This window comes from Hyphopichia burtonii (assembly GCF_001661395.1).
Source record: "Hyphopichia burtonii NRRL Y-1933 unplaced genomic scaffold HYPBUscaffold_7, whole genome shotgun sequence".
Lineage (NCBI taxonomy): Eukaryota > Fungi > Ascomycota > Pichiomycetes > Serinales > Debaryomycetaceae > Hyphopichia > Hyphopichia burtonii.
The window spans coordinates 559,838-576,800 of NW_017963734.1; the positions used below are offsets into that span (position 1 = coordinate 559,838).

General features: G+C 32.6%; 7 protein-coding genes across 7 annotated transcripts; 3 read left to right on the forward strand and 4 right to left on the reverse strand.

The window, feature by feature from the left end:
- Positions 1–299: 299 nt before the first annotated feature.
- On the forward strand, positions 300–1,421 carry PRP42 (mRNA splicing protein; the record flags this gene model as incomplete). Its single annotated transcript, XM_020219396.1, has 1 exon — positions 300–1,421. A coding segment is annotated over exon 1 (1,110 nt), but the record flags the coding sequence as incomplete, so codon positions are not given.
- Positions 1,422–1,781: 360 nt separating this feature from the next.
- Positions 1,782–3,200, reverse strand: HYPBUDRAFT_99620 (uncharacterized protein; the record flags this gene model as incomplete). Its single annotated transcript, XM_020224039.1, has 1 exon — positions 1,782–3,200. A coding segment is annotated over one exon (1,419 nt), but the record flags the coding sequence as incomplete, so codon positions are not given.
- A 175-nt stretch (positions 3,201–3,375) lies between these two features.
- On the reverse strand, positions 3,376–4,294 carry HYPBUDRAFT_153862 (riboflavin kinase). Its single transcript, XM_020221767.1, has 2 exons — positions 3,811–4,294; positions 3,376–3,761 (listed from the first exon to the last, which is right to left on the reverse strand). Exons 1-2 carry the CDS (start codon positions 4,262–4,264, stop codon positions 3,664–3,666), a joined length of 552 nt encoding a protein of 183 aa, XP_020074715.1. The 5' UTR covers positions 4,265–4,294; the 3' UTR covers positions 3,376–3,663.
- A 183-nt stretch (positions 4,295–4,477) lies between these two features.
- On the reverse strand, positions 4,478–5,693 carry TAL1 (sedoheptulose-7-phosphate:D-glyceraldehyde-3-phosphate transaldolase). Its single transcript, XM_020221768.1, has one exon. It carries the CDS (start codon positions 5,478–5,480, stop codon positions 4,512–4,514), a length of 969 nt encoding a protein of 322 aa, XP_020074716.1. The 5' UTR covers positions 5,481–5,693; the 3' UTR covers positions 4,478–4,511.
- A 22-nt stretch (positions 5,694–5,715) lies between these two features.
- Positions 5,716–7,114, forward strand: HYPBUDRAFT_153864 (uncharacterized protein). The gene has a single exon (XM_020221769.1). The coding sequence runs from the start codon at positions 6,117–6,119 to the stop codon at positions 7,026–7,028; it is 912 nt and encodes a 303-aa protein (XP_020074717.1). The 5' UTR covers positions 5,716–6,116; the 3' UTR covers positions 7,029–7,114.
- Positions 7,115–15,015: 7,901 nt separating this feature from the next.
- HYPBUDRAFT_158482 (uncharacterized protein) lies at positions 15,016–16,110 on the reverse strand (the record flags this gene model as incomplete). The annotated part of the gene is made up of 1 exon (XM_020222377.1): positions 15,016–16,110. The coding sequence occupies one exon, from the start codon at positions 16,108–16,110 to the stop codon at positions 15,016–15,018; it is 1,095 nt and encodes a 364-aa protein (XP_020074718.1).
- Positions 16,111–16,458: 348 nt separating this feature from the next.
- On the forward strand, positions 16,459–16,956 carry HYPBUDRAFT_150285 (Cnl2/NKP2 family protein; the record flags this gene model as incomplete). The annotated part of the gene is made up of 1 exon (XM_020220263.1): positions 16,459–16,956. One exon carries the CDS (start codon positions 16,459–16,461, stop codon positions 16,954–16,956), a length of 498 nt encoding a protein of 165 aa, XP_020074719.1.
- Between the last annotated feature and the right edge of the window lie 7 nt (positions 16,957–16,963).

Sequence of the window (16,963 nt, forward strand, 5' to 3'; positions counted from 1 at the left end):
TTTTGTGTCGCCGTTGCTTTTTTTGTCTTTTTTTTGCGGCCGAATCGAAATTGTCTGAAAAATTTCGGTGTCCACGGGTCTTCTGCTTGGGGAAACCCTGTCTGATTTCTTCCCAAAACGGCGCGTGTGTCCTCTTGTCCCGATTAGGCAGGCGTGTCGTGCTTTCTGGTGCATGGGCCTTTCTCCCCGGCGGCTACCTCTGGCGGCTACAAAAATACTCATCACATCCTCCATACTTCTTCTGTCCATTCACTTCATCTTCTCTGCACTTTACCTTCTGCACTTCACCTTCCTTACCTCTTTGCCTATTCATGTCATCTTGGGAATCCACGTCGCTTGCCCTTTTGGCAGACCCCGATAACTTCTCCCTCTGGCAACAGCTCATCCATACCTCGTCCAACCTAGAATTATCCAGATCCTCCTATCAATCACTTCTCTCAAAATACCCCCTCTTATACAAATACTGGTGTGGTTGGGCAGAGTTGGAGTTCAAGTCCCACCACTACGAAGAAGCTTGTACTGTCTACCAAAAGGCCTTGGTGGAATTACCCTACTGTATTGAATTATGGATAAGTTACTTGAATTTTAAAATTAATACAATTTCAAATAACCTATTGGATATTTTGAATATTTTTGAATCAGCCAGATCAAAAATAGGCCTTCATTTCTATAGTAACGAGTTTTACCAACTCTACTTGGACTTTTTAACTCATTACTCGAATTTCGATAATGATAAATATAACTTTAAACTGAAAAAACTTCTCCTATTAAGAATGATTATCGAGATCCCTTGCTACAATTACCAAAGCAACTTTGAAGCCTTTCTCACTTGCCTAAATGATGAAGTAACTTTCCAAGATTTACCCAATCTTATTCCTGAACATGACCTTTCCCATTTGAAACAAATTTATAAAAATGATTTAAAACTGGTGAAATCAAAATTGAAAACTATTTTTACTAATACTTATATAACCACTCAGTTTAAAACTTATCAATTATTCAGATTTGAAAAAAAATTCTCCCATCTTAATTTCATCCCTGATAGTTCTATTTCAATTAACGAATTCAATAATTGGTTAAACTACTTGGATTTTATCCAGTTAAATAAGTTTTCAAATGGTTTCGTCATCTTGGCTTATGAACGTTGCCTACTTGCAAACTCAACTAATCCAAAAATTTGGTTAAGATATTCCGATTATTATATATCAAAAAATAAATTCAACTCTAGTAAACAAATCTTAAACCGAGGAATTAAATTATCAAATAATATTCAAACCCTACTAATCAAATTAATCGATTTGGAAATTTATACTAAAAATATTTTGAAAGCAAAAAATTTATGTTTAAACTATTTGAAAAAAAATTACAACATTCCTTTACAAATTTATGAAAAATTAATCAATTTAGAACATTTAATTAATAACAATGAATCGTACTTAATTGATTTATTTGATGAATTGATTGATGAAACTGGGAATGATTGGTTTTTCAAAATCATCCCCAATTATTCAATAAATTGTGATTTGATTTTTGAATTTTTCAATAAACATTTAACAAAATTTAATCATTCTTCTTATTATTGGAATGCTTTCATTTTTATAATGATTAAATTTAATAAATTTGATTCAAAAATTCCAATTGAACATATTGAATCTAATCACATCTTATCCAATAAATTGAAACTTTCTAACAACCAAAATAAATTCGATTCGATAATGGAAAAAAATTTATTGTTCTAGTATAAAATTATATATAGCTATACTTATCCATATAAAACATGCAATAATTCCAATTTTTTTATCAAATTTCCAACTATTCAATGGGATATAAATAAGATAAAACCCTATCATCATGGTTAATATCATTGTACTTATAATTAAATCATTACTTAAATGAAACTTTAATGATTTAGATTGATAGATTATTAATGTACTTAATCCATTAATTCCAATTCCAACTAATATATTTAATAATGGTGCTCCCAAACATGCATTGATTCCTAATATCGGATTGATATTGATTGATAATGATAAATTCATTATGACATCATTAATTGAGTTAACTAAGGAGAAAATTAATAATCCTAATCTATATTCTGATATCTGAATAATTATTCCATAGTTTTTTAATATTTTTAAAAATTCACTGGATGTATTCGATATTATAACTAAGGAGTTCATTACGCCTAACGAATTGATGCATAGCTCATCAATTTTATTCAGAGTTATATTAAAATGATGATTAACTTCATAGAGTATTATAATTGCAATCATAATTAATATTCCAATCCTTAAATCATTAATAAATTGATGATTAATCAATATTATTGATTCAATTATTAACCATATATTGAATATATGAAATTTTCTTATGGTTTTTTTATATTCTTGATTATGTTGATGACCATTTGAAGGAATGACAAAAAAAAATAAAAAATCGATTGAATTGAAAAAAAATTGAATGTAATGAGTAATTGAATGTTCATTTTTTGCAGTATCAGACACATTGTCATCATCCTCATCTAAAGCTGCCTCATAGCTAACTTCTTCTTCATTTAACAAAGCCATTGTTTCTTCAATGTTAATTGAATTCTTCGATGAACTAACTGAAAGAATTTCCTCTTCTTCAATTGATTCATCAATTAATCGTTGATCATACCAGATTAAGTAACTTATATAAACAAGGAATACCCCTGACATCATAAAACATTCAGTTTTAGTAATCTTGGAATCAGATAGAATATATATCAAAAAAATCATTATTATTAATACCCATCCAAAGTTGAACAATATAAATTTATGTTTTTCAATACTAAATGGTTTAACATAACTAATTAATCCAATTATTAAGGTGAATGTTATCAAATTAGTTCCAATCAATTGTCCAATTACTAAATCAATTGAATTTGATCTTAATGCAATATTATAATTAACCAAATCTGGTAAACAATTCGTTAAAGGAATTATTATTAAACTTAGTATTTGGTTATTGATCTCTAAAAGTTTGGTTAAATGATTTATATTATCAATCAAATAATTTGATACAACAACACTTAGAAAAATTATCAAGATTGCTAAAACATTTAAAATAACAAAACTATAACCAATTTTTAATCCTATGTTTGGATAGCTTTCATTACAGTAATAACCAATGACAATCTTAAAGTAATCGTAATTACATTTGGCCTTCAACGATGAACAAATATTGGTTTGATCTTTTGGTAATTTACAGATTTTTTCATTATTCAATTTAGATATGTCAATCTGCTGGTTTCTCACCACAAAAATAAAATAAATTATCGGTATAAGAAAGACTGCTATCCACCATTTAAGATCTTTGGATTTAGAAAACATACTGTGACTTTCTTCATGTGGTTATATTTATTAAGTTAGAATATATATCAGTCTATATAAAATAACTAGTGATGAAATGTCTTTTTCTGCCCGTGATATTTCGCTAAGTTAAAAAAAGAGACTATGTGCAGGCAAAAGGATAAAATGGCCCTTATCAAGGTTTTGCATCTAACTAAGAGGTTATTATTAAAGTTTATGGATCAACAGGGACGTTTATGGAACAACAGGGATGTTTATGGATTATGCGGACGGTGGATCCGGTGAAATGTTCAAAAGGAAGAATCAAGGGGTTATGAATTAAATAATGGAGTTATGGATCAAGATCATGACGACGTTGTTTATAAACGTCTTTTTCTAACGCCTGTAAAGCAATTTTGATATCAAGATTGATATCAGCAATCAATGCTTCTATAAAAAAGTTAGTGTTATTCAAATAAAATCAAAGATATTTACATACCAACTGTAGTATAATTCAATTCGGGTCTGATATAACCCAAAACACTATAAGTTATATTAGCACCATAAAAATTCTCGTTAAATTTATGAATTATATGAACTTCTGCAGTCTTTTCTTTATTTTGGTAAAATGGATTCCATCCAATTGACATAACCATAGGTAGAACAGTTAATTCGTTATTATCACAATTCAATGAAGATCCATTATTAAATAGAATTTCTTTTCCGTCGTTTCTCTTAACAATATGATTTTCCTTCACCACTGGTATAACTCTACACCAACCAAAATATATCCCGGTATCTAAAGAGTTTAACTTATCATTAATTGGTAAATTTACGGTAGGAATACCCAATTCTGACGACCCTCTACCAAACCCACTTATAATTGGAGAGGTTTCTATCACCGGGTATTGGGCAGGAATTGTATCTGGAATTATGGTTTCTGGTCTAGACATCCTGATGGGATAAGTAATCAATTTATTGGTGGAAAACGTATTAAGATCAACAAAAAACAAAAAAATCAAGTGTCAAGTTGACTTGAAAAGCGGTCGTGCAATATGGCTGAAAAATATGACTAAAAAATGTTACAAATATCCGTTTAGTCATCAAGTTCCAGGCTTTTATTCATTACAAATACACAATTGAACCTACAAACCCTTTAGGCACGATTCAATACAAGTTAACGGTTTATTAATTATATACTTAGAATTTTTCTTCTAATTGTTTCAATAAAGTACGAGCATCTTTGGCAAAAGATCTGATACCTTGAGATAATTTTTCAGTAGCCATGGCATCTTCATTGAATAAGAATCTGAATTCAGCTTCATTGTTAATGTAGGAAACTTTTTCGGCATCAGAAGAAACAGCGGTTTCTTTCTTCAAGACTTGAGGAACAGCATCATTAGAGTTCATTAATTCTTCTAATAATTTTGGAGCAACGGTCAAGAAATCACAACCAGCTAAGGCTCTAATTTCACCAACGTTTCTGAAAGAAGCACCCATGACAATGGTATCGTAACCGAATTTTTTGTAGTAGTTGTAAATACTTTTAACAGAAACCACACCAGGATCAGTTTCAGCAGTGTATTGTTCACCAGTGGCATTCTTGTACCAATCCAAAATTCTACCAACGAATGGAGAAATCAAGGTGACTTTAGCTTCGGCACAAGCAACAGCTTGAACAAAAGAGAATAAAAGAGTCAAGTTACAGTGAATTTGATGTTTTTCTTCTAATTCTTTGGCAGCTTGAATACCTTCCCAAGTAGAAGCAATTTTGATCAAAATTCTATCTTTGGAAATACCAATGGATTCATAAATCTTAATAATATTGATAGCTTTATCAATAGTGGCTTGTTTATCAAAAGATAATGAAGCATCAACTTCGGTACTGACTCTACCTGGAACAATGTTTAAAATTTCTTTACCAAATTCAACCAATAAACGATCCAAAGCTAAAGAAGCCTTTTCTTCTTTAGTAGATCCTTTATCTTTAGCGTAATCAACAGCAACATCAATTAATTTAGCATATTCTGGTTTTTTAGAAGCAGCCAAAATTAATGATGGGTTGGTGGTGGCATCTTGAGGGGTGTATTTGGCAATTGATTCGAACTCACCAGTATCAGTGACAATGGTGGTACCGGTAGCTTTTAATTGTTCTAAAGAGTTAGACATCTTATTCAAATAGTTAATTGATTAATAAAGAAGAAGTAACCGAATTTTCAGTAGCAAAGTTGGGAATTTGGCCTTTATATGTACCGTAACCATTTTTCTTTTTTTGGGCGCACTCTCCCCCAACCGCAAAATAAACCAATAGTCAAAGACTCCGAAAATTACTTATAAATCATTATTCAGATCTAGCAATTATACAAAACTACTACTCAAGCCTTACCCTCTTATACCACCAGTCATACTTATTAGGACAAGAATTGTTTTAGCTGATTCACAATCGTTTCCCTTCGTTAATGAGCTTTCTTCGGGTAACCCTTTTGCATTCTTTCTCTCGGGCAAAATGTCGCGGGATCTTCCGGCAAATGTCGTGGGATGTTTAGCCATCCGCGACATAAAGGAGGGGATGACGCAATCCTGCGCGTGGGAATCAAACGTGGTGTGTACGGGTGTTGAGTTGAACCGACCATTTCCGGGTGATTTCCGGTCTGATCACTCGCGAGTTCCGGGAAATGGCTCTTTTCGAGGGTCTGGTTTACGGGTCGGTGTGATTTTTTGGTGTACGGGGGTTGTTCGATGATAAAAGCAACCTAAAAACCAGCAATTAGCCAAAACTCAACATCTTCACTTGATAACCACAGCATGGGGGATTCAATTACCAAAAGATTGGTTATCAAGGCATCGAATAATTACGATTTTGCCAATTCAACGGTTGTCCCGGTCAATTGCAATCAGCCAGTTCAAATTGAGTCAGAAATCGGCTTATTCTCGTTGTCGGTCAGTATAAAAAATTTTGATGGTTCAATTCCCCATAAATCAAATAGTTTATATAATGTGGGTGATAAAACTTACTTGGATGGTTCTTCTTATGACAATCTGGATATGGCAAATGATGTTTTACCGAATTTAAGATTAAACATAACTTTTAAACCAAAATATCCAATTAAAGGTTCGGATTTATTATTCGGTAATGATTTTTTGGTTCCAATTAAAGATTATATTCCAACGACTTTATTGGCAACTGGTCTCAAATTCTTTACTTGGTTTATCAATAAAACAGTGAAAGGTGATATCTACTGCGATAAACCTTACTTATACGGTTTGGCCTTGAATAGTTTTACATTTATGTCAATTAAAGATCGATCATCAAATCATGTGGGCGAGGTTATCGATGGTAATGAAGACAAGGCTCCAGATTTGACTAATTTCGTCGAAAATTTGAATGATAATATCGATAATATACTTAAAATTCCTGCAAAATCTTTAGAACGGAAAAAATTCTTTACTAATCTTTCAAATTGTGAAAATTTCGTCTTTAATGAGTCAACTAATTATCAAATCCAATTCGATTCTGACTATTTGAAACTAGCCGATTCGAAATACGCCGTAAGTATCCCGACTTTTGGTAATAAAACCTTCGACTTGAATGTCTCGGGTTACGCTAATGACGTTCTTGATAACTTCAATTGGACTATAAAACAGGGTGGTTATGACGGTGTTGGCTGTGGGAAACTGGGCTTGATTTTAAATTTCGCTCTACTCAATGAAAGCTAACTTATTTATTGTTGTTCTTATATACTGGTTATATACTTGAGACTTATACACTATATATTCTAATATGATTCTATTTCTTTATTAAATCTGGTCTCTCCCTATGTAAGCGTCCCCCTTGCTTCTTTTTCGATCACAAATAGTTGGTGCTTCTCAGTTACTTCACAGACCTGAGGATTCCAAAAATGAAAAAATATAATGTTACAAAAAAGAAGAGAGTCTACAGCACGATGGTTTCCATTATGGTCTCCCACTAACGTACTCAGCATCGCTCTCAGCAGCTTAATAATTATTGATCGGACGGGTAATCATGCTTTATGCTGGATATGGCCGTAGACGTTGGTTGAAAATTTTCAGGTTGTAATGAGAATATAATTTTACCTGCTAGAAAAAATACTAAAACTTTTTTAATCTTGTTAGCAGTCCCTTGTGCACTTTTAGATGCTCCCATATATCTATTCTCCTTACCTACTTCCTTATGCAATTGGAGTCTACTCAACTATATAAATATTCGTGAAAAATGCAAAGAAAAATTGTTTTTTTGCAACCATATAAAATCACACCAGCTTTACCACAAATCTAAAAGCTTTAATCTCGTAGCGCTTGAAATCCCCCATTGATCCAATCGTAGCATAATTATTTATCATGGTTCAAGTTAGGGCAGGCTTAACAAATAGCTATTTTTCCAACAGTTTCGTCTTTTTTTTATCAATAATTCTCAGGTAATACTGATTCTCTTCGGAATGTATATTAATTAGTTGAGAGATGAATGCCGTCACTCACCTATAATAAAATGAATAAAAATATTTAGTAGAATCATGATGATGTTAGTTCAGTAAGTCAGGAAGCTAGAATCAAAATCACGACTCCGTTAATTCTTATCAGCTTTGAGAAAGTTAGGACGACTTCTTGGTGTTTTGTTTTACATATATAGCCTTTCATTTCATAAGAAAGTCAAAACCTTTATTCTTAATACTATATAAAAACATAAATTTAATTGAGGAGGAATCAGTTTTTTATTACCACCTTCAACCAATTTTGAAATTGAGTGACATCTCAACTTCTTTTCTTTTCATTAACTTTTGCAATTCATCGAAGGAAGGGAGTGTTATCTAACACACCTCTATTCAAGCAGGTTAACCTCCGCCGTTGACATGGTTGACCTATGTGATTTACCAAAAGAAGCAGATTGTTTGAGATCTCCTGGTATTGGTTATGAATTCTTCTAGCAGCCTTAGTATGGTCCAAGCTATTTTTAAATTCTACTGCTAAGATCAAAATTCCAAATGCCATTCCAATGAGTTCGCCCTTGATCCTGTGTGCTCTTACTGGAAAATTCACCGATATCAATGTTTTCCAAAGCATACATTGATAATCCTTCTTCGACAAATTTTGAAAGATATCATTGTATAACTTTAAGTGTTTTATTGAGTTCAAGTGGTTTTTCAATTATACAAATCAAAGTCTCTCAAGGCCATTCATTGACATCTGTGTTATCGCGTCCTAATACATACAATGTTTGTAAAAAAAAGTTTAGGAAAATTGAATAACGAAAACGTCTTCTTTTAGAAAGCATATATAAAATGTAAAATGAAGTGAATCCAAGAATTCTAACGTAGGGTATCAACTCATCGTTATTTATCATCGAATTTCCCTCTGCCCATTGCCCACTGTTCATTAAATTATGAAGTTTGGATCTATTTTGCAGCAGATTCTGTATTTTTCGCAACTTTCTTCAGAAAATGTTTAAAATATATCAAATTATACTATTAAGTTGCAAAAAAATAGACATAGCTTAAACAATCCTATGAGTATAACTAACTCACAACTTTGGTCAGAATCTTATAGAAGAGTATTTTTAGATACGGACATCCATCTTAGCACATCATACATGTAAGATTTACTCACACTTATTGCTCCAATGCGACCATTTTAACCACATTGAATACAAGTCTTAAGAAATTAGTTAAGGTTTCAGGGTCAGGGAACTAGACTAGATCCCTGTTGAATTAGAGTTTAATATGTACAACTAGTATCAATATTAGTTAAAGAAGTAACAACATGTTTGTTAAGTTCAGCCATTTCAAGGAAAGTTCATGGAAGTATATATGTATATCTAAAGCTGCACTCTCTTCTTCGAGAGCTTCATCCTTAGCATCAACCAAATCCAAAAGCCTTCGACGAAACAAAGAGTCATGAATGTTCATTCAGTTGGAAAATCGCGTCGAGTTTTAAAATTTTGAAGAATTCAGTTGAAACTAGTCTACAACAAAACACAACCTAATCTATCCTTCCAAGACACATGTATACACTATTTACAACTATCCCAGTATCAGTAGTAAAGTTTTGATCAAATAAGAGGATACACTAGGCTATGTTTACAAAACCCGACGAGCACCTACGTTAACCTTTCTCCAAAACAAACGACACCTTATTTCCCTTGAGACCATACCTGAACTAAATTTGAAGAAAACCATAACGGCATTTTCAGGCGATCATAGATTTCATAACAAAGTTTATCATGGATTAAAGCTTCGTGAAGATACTTTTACTTCGAGGTAAACTTAAAATTGAAACATCCTTTTCTCAAAGCTGACTAAAGCATCAGAACATTATAGAAATCCATTGTTACTTACTTTCATAATATTCAAACAATCTATATGAAAAAAAAAAAAAAAAAAAAAAAAAAAATATATGAAGCATCTTTATTTATTTAACTTTTAAATATAACTACTCATACTTTAAAGTTTAATGTAAAATTGAAAAGCATTTGAATTACTAACTAAAACTATAAGAATAGAAATAACTTGAAGGAAAATGGAAGAATCATTAGCATTATCTACAAGAATTAAACTCTGAAAGTCGAGATCGACCAGAGGAAAATAAGATTGATAATAATCTATTTATGTAATTAAATTGTAGCGATCTCAGAACTAGAAATATTTATCACTTATGAAAAATGCAGTAAGAATATTACCAGAATTGTGTTATATTGAACTATTTAAAAAGCAATTGTCTCACATTTTTATTTTGCATGAAATCAAAAAGAAGGATGGTAACCTACGGAAAGTAAAAAAATATAAACTTAAAAATGGAGACCTCGAAGAACATGCCAAATAAATTTTTTTACTAAAAATACTGGAAAACCAATAAGGGCAAAGCAGTCTGACAATGCTTCATGAACACCATATACGCTTTTTTACTTAAGATTCATAAACTTGTATTAAGATCAAAAAGTCGACTTTAATTTTTAGCTATATGAATATGTACTGAAGAAGAAAACTTACGCCCATGAGTATTAAAAGGTCCAACTTACTAATGATATGAATTTTCACAACTAATAATGTTGACACGTAGAAAAGCAAAAGAATTACTTGACCCTCAAAAAACAAACCGTGATAAAAGTGAAAATAAGCCTTTTGCAAAAGCCCAGATATATTGAACAACAAATAATTCTGAGAAGGAGATGAGTTCCATAAACTAAATAAATTTGTTCATCTAAGCATTACATAAAATCCTCTTGCTAATCAAACTACTACCTTTAGCATAAGTTGAACGATCATTCTACTTAGGCACTTAAATTCTCAACTGAGGTTGAAAGGGCATATGCTTGTAAGCAAGTACTATACCACGAGGATAGTAAAGGAAAATGTATAAACCAGAACTCAAAAACTCTATATACTGGCAGTAAACAAGGATGATCTTATTGATTAACCTTCTCGTAATAACCAAAGATTCCTGGTAAATGAATCCACTGAAAACCTTGAATTTATTAGGAATTGCACCCAAACACAACACATTATCTTACAAAAAAGTCCAATTATTTGATTCCGTTTATACTCTAAAGTTGTAAAAGTGTTTAAGTAACTTTGCCTGATTCTGTGGAGAAGGATAATCTGACTTCCACAAGTATCGTGGGGTTAATATGCTTCTAAATCTATAGCCCGCACCAGTTAATAACTTAGACTCAAATATGTTTGGTTTTCCACTAATGGCTTTGAATCTAAACTTATTAATCAGCATCGCAGAAAGATGAAATGAAAATTCAAAAACAAATCAAAAGTCTCTGATCGCCAAAAAATAAAATATTTTGACCGGCTTAAGCTGTGATATGTGCCTTAATATTACAATACAATCGAATACAATTGAGTTGTCTATATCCCCATACTTAAGCCTTGATTACTCAACATAGATCTCCATATCCGTACACAGCTAAATTTACAACTAGAGTGTAAGTGTAAGAATGGTATTGCAATTATTCAATAATTCCAAAGCGTTCAGCACTGATAAACCATATTTTTTCTTTTAATAAGCTACTACTAGATGTTCGGGCATTGATTGAATCCATAAGATAATTCAGCAACTTAACATAAGCGCTTGTATATTTGGTTTGGATCGAATGACTTAATACCGATTGATACTAGGTTGTGATAAACGAAGAAGGAAGAATATAGTTTCTATTTTCAGATCTATTTAGCGTCGAAAACTTTCAGCATTGACATTTTCAGAAGCTATAGCACTTCTTGAATATAGATTCTGATTCTGCATATCATGGTGTCGATAGGCTGGTAAAAGAGCCAGGTACATGTAAAGAATAGGGCCTACTCGGGTTTGCTCTGAAGCTCATAATTTGTGGCTCTTGGTTATTTCCAGACTGTACATCCCAGTAAAACTAAATGATGAATGATGATAAGTCTTCAAAACTCAACGTAGCAACATATATACATATTAAAAGCATGGGGCGAACATAATCTTGATGTTGTGTTGATGTTGCGAGTCGTATTACTAGATACCAGTCAATTGGAGTGGCGCCCAATTCTAAGTAATAATTAAATCTATATGGACGTACTCAATTAGATTAACTCTTTTCTAAAAACCCACGTAAGCGTCTACTTGGAATCTCAAATTTTTTATCCCAGTCAAGCATATTTGACCTAAAGGATTTGCATATTTAGAATTTACTGATATTGATGGAGTTAATAAGGCAGTTGCATCCGGGCCATTAGGAGGATCTAATTGTGTAACTGAATCTACATCTGGGACATCAATACCTCTTGCAGCAACATCTGTTGTCATTAAGAGATATTTTCCAATGTCTATATATCCCCTTCAGAGAACTTCTGCAAAGTCTTCAATCTGGGCTGAGTAGTCTAATTGTCAGCCGAAATGGTTGATCTTGGTTTTTTAAAACGCTCAAATCTAAAAATAAAGTAATGAAAGTGTTGTTGTCATACAACTTGGAGGTTACATCACACTCCTTTTCGCGCTAGGATCGTAAGAAGGGCTTCAATGTTTGGTCTTTCTATTTCTTAGCAGGTATACTTACATCTCTTCACAATAGCGTTAATGATGCCAATTCTACATGGTACACATCCCGCTTCGGATGATAGTTTGAAAGTTGCTTTACATTGTTAAATCTATATCCAGATTAAATATACACCATGTGGAATATGTTATAGACTTAGTCACATGTTAAAAGACAAGAGACATATCTTGGAGATCAGAAAGAACAATTTCAGATACAGTCTATTACCACGAACTCATTTCAGCCTCTTTTAAGGATTGTCGTTTATGAGAAACTTTGAATAAGTAGAATTGTATCGTATCTATGGTGTCTAAAGCATAATTTTATTTTGCAGCCGATGTCTATGAAGGCAGATCTACACTAGGCTTAAACCTGAAAGTTTGAGTTTGTATTTTCTTTATGGGATTGGTTCCTAGAACTCTGAAATTATCCATAATCTCAGACTTAAACATATGAGTCGCTATGCATTAGGTTTAGTTGTCTGTTTTCCCAGAGAGCTCAATGCGACTGAAATTGGGTTGAATTTTGGAAGTTCAACTTATTGAGTGAAATTACAAAGTAAACATCGACATCGAGTTTTGGATTGTATACTCATAATGCAGCCCCAACTGGACGTCTTTGAGAATAATTCTCAGTTGTACTCGAAACTAATTTAGATACTGATGTCGGAGGTGGCTGGTGGTAGAAAATTCCAGTGGCTTTCAAAGATATTTCTCTGGTGTAGGATGCCTTCATGTCATATTTGCTGGATCGTTAGACTAGTGAAGTGCGGTTATCCGTAAGGATCCTACAATAATTGCATCGAAACTTACTGAATTTAGCTAGGATTTGATTGCTGATTTCAAAACATCGCTTACAAGTCTTCGTCAATCAAATTTTGTTTTTTTTTTTTTTTGAGATAGTCTACATGGTATTTGTAGCTTGTGAATTTAGTAATGATCTGAACTAAGACAAATAGGTACCACTCTCGATATGCTGTTTTTGATTAATGACAGTAGTTCTTGAGAAATTAACATATTATCATGAGCTACATTTTGATTTTGACAGTTTATAATTATTTGCAATCTATCTTGTTTATCTTGAAAATTTACAGGAAGTGTTTATTTCATAAACGTATAATCGTTGTGTGTACTAATGAGTAAATTCAGTTTAATGAGAATTAATTTATTTTGTTAATTCTTAATGGGATTACTAAAGATCTATTGAGATAAGAGTTTTTCTTCTAAACATTGCATGTACATGCCTATTATTCGATATAGCTTGATACAAACTTGGATTTCTTGTTATAAAAACATGTCTTATTAGAACTTAATATAGAGCATATAACTGCATTTTTTTGAAAAATCTATATTCGCTACTTGGAATTAATACTTATGCATCATGAAAACTCTTATTCAAAAATGATAATTGCAAAATTGCCAGTACAAAATATTGAAATCTCTTTAACATCTTACTAAAAACTTTTGATTTGATAGCTCTGTTCTTTGAATTTTCAATTTTGATAGGTGTTCATCAAAGAGAAAAACGAACTGACCTGAACTCATATTCAATATGATTTGTTGCGTATTGGGTATTATGGTAATATGAGACAGGTGACGAGAGAATGATCCTTGATTTGTAGGTCCATACCCGGTACGTGCTAAGTTTGGCATTATTTAAATTGTTTCTGGTTTGTCCTTTGTCTGGTAATCCATCACGTATTGGTTTTCATTGCCATGGAGATACAAAAAACCCATATAGTCAATTATTTTCATAGAATTGTGAAAAGAAATGTAGCGTTTAGAAACAGACATTTGAACACCATAGTATCTTCTTTGAAGAACCTTCAATATAGACATTTCAGCTTATTGACGGTGACCTGGTTGTTATTGCTTGAGTTTCTACGAAATAACAAAATTTAGTTTTGATATTGATATTTGAATGCAATTGCACCCAACGCCTTTGTGATTTATTCGATGCTTTTATGGTCTAATTTATATGGTATGTTAAGAAATATTTTATAAATTGTTAAAAATGGCATACTTCTTTTGGTCTTTATTAGGTATTCAATGAGTATGGCTGCAAGATCCAAGCGAGCAGTTTTGCCGTTCTTCAAAAAATATCCCATAGCATCTTTTTTTGCAGCTAAGCATGATTGGTCACGATTAAAGTAAGAGTTTGGTTAAACCAAGTAGATATGTTTCGTTAGTGGATGTATCTTACTTGTTTTGCAGTTAGCATTTTATGGTTTGGTCTATTTTGTATAAATTTTTTATACAATTGTTTGAATTTAGGCAAAAAATTGACAAAAATTAACCAATATATAAATCTGAGGAATAAGAAAACACCATGAAAAGTATCTTTCGTGTTCTTCAAATAAAGCTTGTCAAATGTGGAATTTATTAAATGTCAAAATAAAATTTAGCTATCTTTGATTTAATGGGAGGAGGCCATTTTTCAGTTCGAACCATGATGGGGACTTGGGGCTCCAAGGTAAGTAGTCACTAAGTGAACAGTGAAACTTGTAGAGCAACTCGTCTAATCTTATACTTATCTACATATACCGCTATAGAAACAGATGAATATGAACAGTTTTTTATTATACAACTTACATTCATGGATATAATGAAATAGGAATTAATGAAGAGAAGTAAGAATTAAAAGCACGTTAAGAATAATATTATACAGAAATCATCAATTTTAAAACTAGTTTTTCCAAGTACCTTCTAATTCATCATATCTTCTCCTACTCATGATAGCTCTTCTTTTGTTACTACTGAATTCGTCAACTTCTCTTCTCATATTTTCTCTCTTTAATCTTCTAATATTTCTTTCTCTTTCAATTTCTCTCTTTTCTATTTCCCAAGGAGTGAGAACTTCAATTATTGGTTCCCAATGGTTATTTCCATTATGAACACTACTTTCAGTTCTAATTCTTATACCACTTTCAAAAATCAAACCGGCTAATTGTTGGTATTTTTGTAATTCATGATTATAAGTACCTTCGGAAATCTCTTTCTTTAATCTAAGAACTACTTCGTGTAGAGAATGGGAAATAGCAGGTTTGAATTCTAATGATAAACCCAAGTCAGCAACAACGATATCAGCAAAAGTTTCTGGGGTGACATCGGTTTGATATAAGTCCCATTCAAACTTATCTTGATATAATTTTTTATCCAAACTGACTGCCAAATCAATTACAACATGAATTTCCACATTATTAGGAGGTTGTAAAGTAGATACAAAATTATAATCTTCAATCTGTTTGTTTATCGATTCAACAATTTCTTGGTTTATTGTACCTGGTAAATCCAAATCATTGCATAAAGAAGTAGCAAATTGTTCTGGGGTGATTAAAGCTTCATTAAGATTCCACATGAAAAAATCAACTAATTTGGAATTACCAGCATTATATTCTAAATCTAATCTAATAGGAATAAGTATATCTTCCTGGGGCTTATGAACAAGCTCTTGTAGCTTTTGAGACTCATCTTCACCTCCTACCACCGAATGTATAATCTTAGCTGGTTTAAGTAGAAGTTTTTGTGTATTAGCATTAAATTGGGCATTGGCTGATGCTAGACTAGCATTCAAAGTAGAACTTGGCGTGTCTTCAAACTCAAAATCATCCACATTGTCGAATTCAGCGTAATTGATCTGTTGTGCATTCCTTTTAGCTGACCTTCCTTGAGGTGCCGTGTTTATGATAAGAGCATTCTCGGGATCCTTAGTCACTCGAGAATGCAATCCAGTGGATAAGGCCTGCGGTTGAAATGAAGTGCTTTCGTACGTTAGAGACATCAAGTCTTTTGTATCAATGCTAAGTTGTGTCAAAGTACCCAAACAAGAGTCAAACAGTTGTGTTTGGTGGAAGTATGTGATGGTTGGTCTGATCGAACTTTTGAACTTGTTTTTTTTTTTTTTTTTTCCTAGTTTCAAAAATTGAACCAATCCACACGACCCTTTTCTACGACTTTTCCATAACCAGACATAAGTTTTCATTTTTCATGTTAGAATTTCAACTTTTAACGATAATAGCAGCTCACAAGAAGATCAGGAGAAGTGAGTCCAGCAAGTCAGCGATCGTGGTGTTCAAGAGGTTGTTTTCGGTTTGAATTCCAAGTGAAATTGATCAAGTTAAGACGCGTAATGGAATCCCATTCTATCTTGGAGAACTTTCTCCTAGCAAAAGCAGACCTTGAAAGTATCATACCTTTCCCACAATTCAAGAAGGAGTGTCCTCCGGATATTCCCGAGGAGAGGGTTCGTGAAATATACGACGTGCTTGTCAGACAGCGTCGTGCCACAGTTGAGTCTGTGAGGGACAGAATCGACCAGGAGTTCAATGTTCCTTTGGAAGTAACTAAACAGAAGGCAAGGGAATCGAACGTTATACCAGATGATAAAGGATCGTTGAACGAACTAGTGGGGAAGTTGGAAAGTTTGGAAGAGAGCTTCAAGACGAATAATGAGTTAATAGACTCTGAGATCAAGGAGGAGATTGCAGAAATCAAACTGATAATCGACGAGTTGAATGACTTGAAATACGGCAAGTCTTGGATAAGAGGAGGGTCCCAAGCGGATGTTTCTCTGTTGGTTCAGGAAACACTTAAGAGTATTGCCAAATGTGAAAAAATGTTACCATGAAATATTT

Coding starts and splice junctions, on each gene's coding strand:
- HYPBUDRAFT_153862 (XM_020221767.1), bottom strand. CDS start 4,264: ATGTCTAGACCAGAAACCATAATTCCAGATACAATTCCTGCCCAATAC. Junction 3,762..3,810: donor ATTGAATTATACTACAGTTG/GTATGTAAATAT, acceptor ACTTTTTTATAG/AAGCATTGATTGCTGATATC.
- TAL1 (XM_020221768.1), bottom strand. CDS start 5,480: ATGTCTAACTCTTTAGAACAATTAAAAGCTACCGGTACCACCATTGTC.
- HYPBUDRAFT_153864 (XM_020221769.1), top strand. CDS start 6,117: ATGGGGGATTCAATTACCAAAAGATTGGTTATCAAGGCATCGAATAAT.